General features: G+C 53.4%; 1 protein-coding gene across 1 annotated transcript in view; it reads right to left on the reverse strand.

The window, feature by feature from the left end:
• The window catches only part of LOC138041500 (uncharacterized), a 2,194-nt gene extending 599 nt beyond the window's left edge, over positions 1–1,595 (reverse strand). The window contains exon 1 of the mRNA XM_068887247.1: positions 1–1,595. This exon is cut by the window's left edge and continues 599 nt beyond it. Coding sequence (XP_068743348.1) covers positions 1–1,416 — 1,416 coding nt within the window. The 5' untranslated portion in view covers positions 1,417–1,595.

Below are 1,595 nucleotides of genomic sequence, written 5' to 3' on the forward strand. Positions count from 1 at the left end.
CGAGGTCACCTCATCATTTTGGAGCTTCGTGGTGAGCTTGGCGAAGAATGCGCCCTCGATAGAAATGGGAGAGCGGTTGGCGGCTGACAAGCCAAGACGAACAGATAGTAGGTCGTCGCGCGAGAACCCGCACGCTAAGAAGTCTTTCATTGACCACAAGTCAGATTGTGCGCCAGTGTCGGCGATGGCTGAGATCTCTGCATGAGTGTTTGAGGTGCGGTTGGGCGTACGATATCTGGCCTGGGCTGAGGTGTCAATGGAGATAGTGGTTGGGACTCTGGGGTGGTCTCTGAGGTGTGCCCGTGTCCACTCGCCCTTAGTAAAGATGTGGTGGTCAAGTGTTACAGGTGCGCATCTACCGACGATGCCATGTCTGGCTGGAACATGTTTGCGGCGACGTCGCCGGCGGGCAGTGCCGGAAGTAAATGAGGCAACTTGGGATATCGGGTCTGGTTCGACGGCCTGACTGGTGGGAGGGGGGGCTGGGGGCGTAGGCTGTAGGCGCTTCCTGCGGCGGCGAACCCTATAGCAATTGAGGCACACTGTATGGGGTTTGGTGTTCCAGCCCCGGGTCCCCTCCGTAAAAATCTTGAAGAGGTTTTTGCAATCTGGGCATGCCGCTTGTTTGGCCTGATCCGCTCGAGACGGGGTTGCCAAAGGGGGCTCTTTCGGTGGCTCCTGTTGGCGCTTGAATGACGAGACAGCAGACAGGGTTGATGACGGAAGGGCGTTCCGTGCCATCTCCTTGTTTTCCACTAGGGCGATGACGTCATTTACTGGGGTCTGAAGAACGTTCTTGGTCCCAAGAACTTCACGGCGGATGTCTGGGTCGGATATCCCATTAAGGAGGACATCTCGTATGACATGGTCTGTGTAGTCGACGTTTTTCCCACATTCACACTGTGTACTAAAGGCACAGGTTTCGGCTTTCCCACGAACCCTTGCTGTAAATGCGCGGAACGGTTCGTCCCTTTCCTGACGTAGTTGCAGTAGCTCGGTGCGTAGGACACCAGTTGCAACTGCTATTACTGCGAGGGAACGCATGGCAGCAAGCAGGTCTGGTAGAGTGTTGGAAGCGGCATGTGGGTTGGCTTTTAGGAGACTGTCACCAAGCTCATTTCCTGCGCATTGAAACAACTGGGAGGGTGCAGATTGATCATCGATGCCCGAACCAGTACGGAAAACGTCCCAGCGGCGTGTGAACACGTTCCATTCTTCTGTCGAGACGCCAATGTTTACATTGGGCCGTTCGAGTTTTGGACCACGAGGAACGGGTGGAAGCGAAGGACCAGTTGTGTTAGGCAATGTGCACTGATGGGCCAAGCCGTGGTTTGCCAGGAGAGCAATGGCGAGGGCCTCGGAGACGTCAGCGGTCTTGAAATCGCACGTGGGGATTGTACAAGCGATGACTACCATGGTTCCTTCATGAAGAAACAGCCTTCTCGATGAACAAAATTAACTTTAATGCCAACGATGAAGGAACCATTCTACAATCGAACAGGAACGCAAAAATGACAATACAATACAAGTGGACTTAGCTAGTAAAATGAATACACTTACAAGAACTTCGTAAGGTGAGAAATGACAAGCAAGTC

This window comes from Montipora capricornis, chromosome 3, assembly GCF_036669925.1.
Source record: "Montipora capricornis isolate CH-2021 chromosome 3, ASM3666992v2, whole genome shotgun sequence".
Classification (NCBI taxonomy): Eukaryota; Metazoa; Cnidaria; class Anthozoa; order Scleractinia; family Acroporidae; genus Montipora; species Montipora capricornis.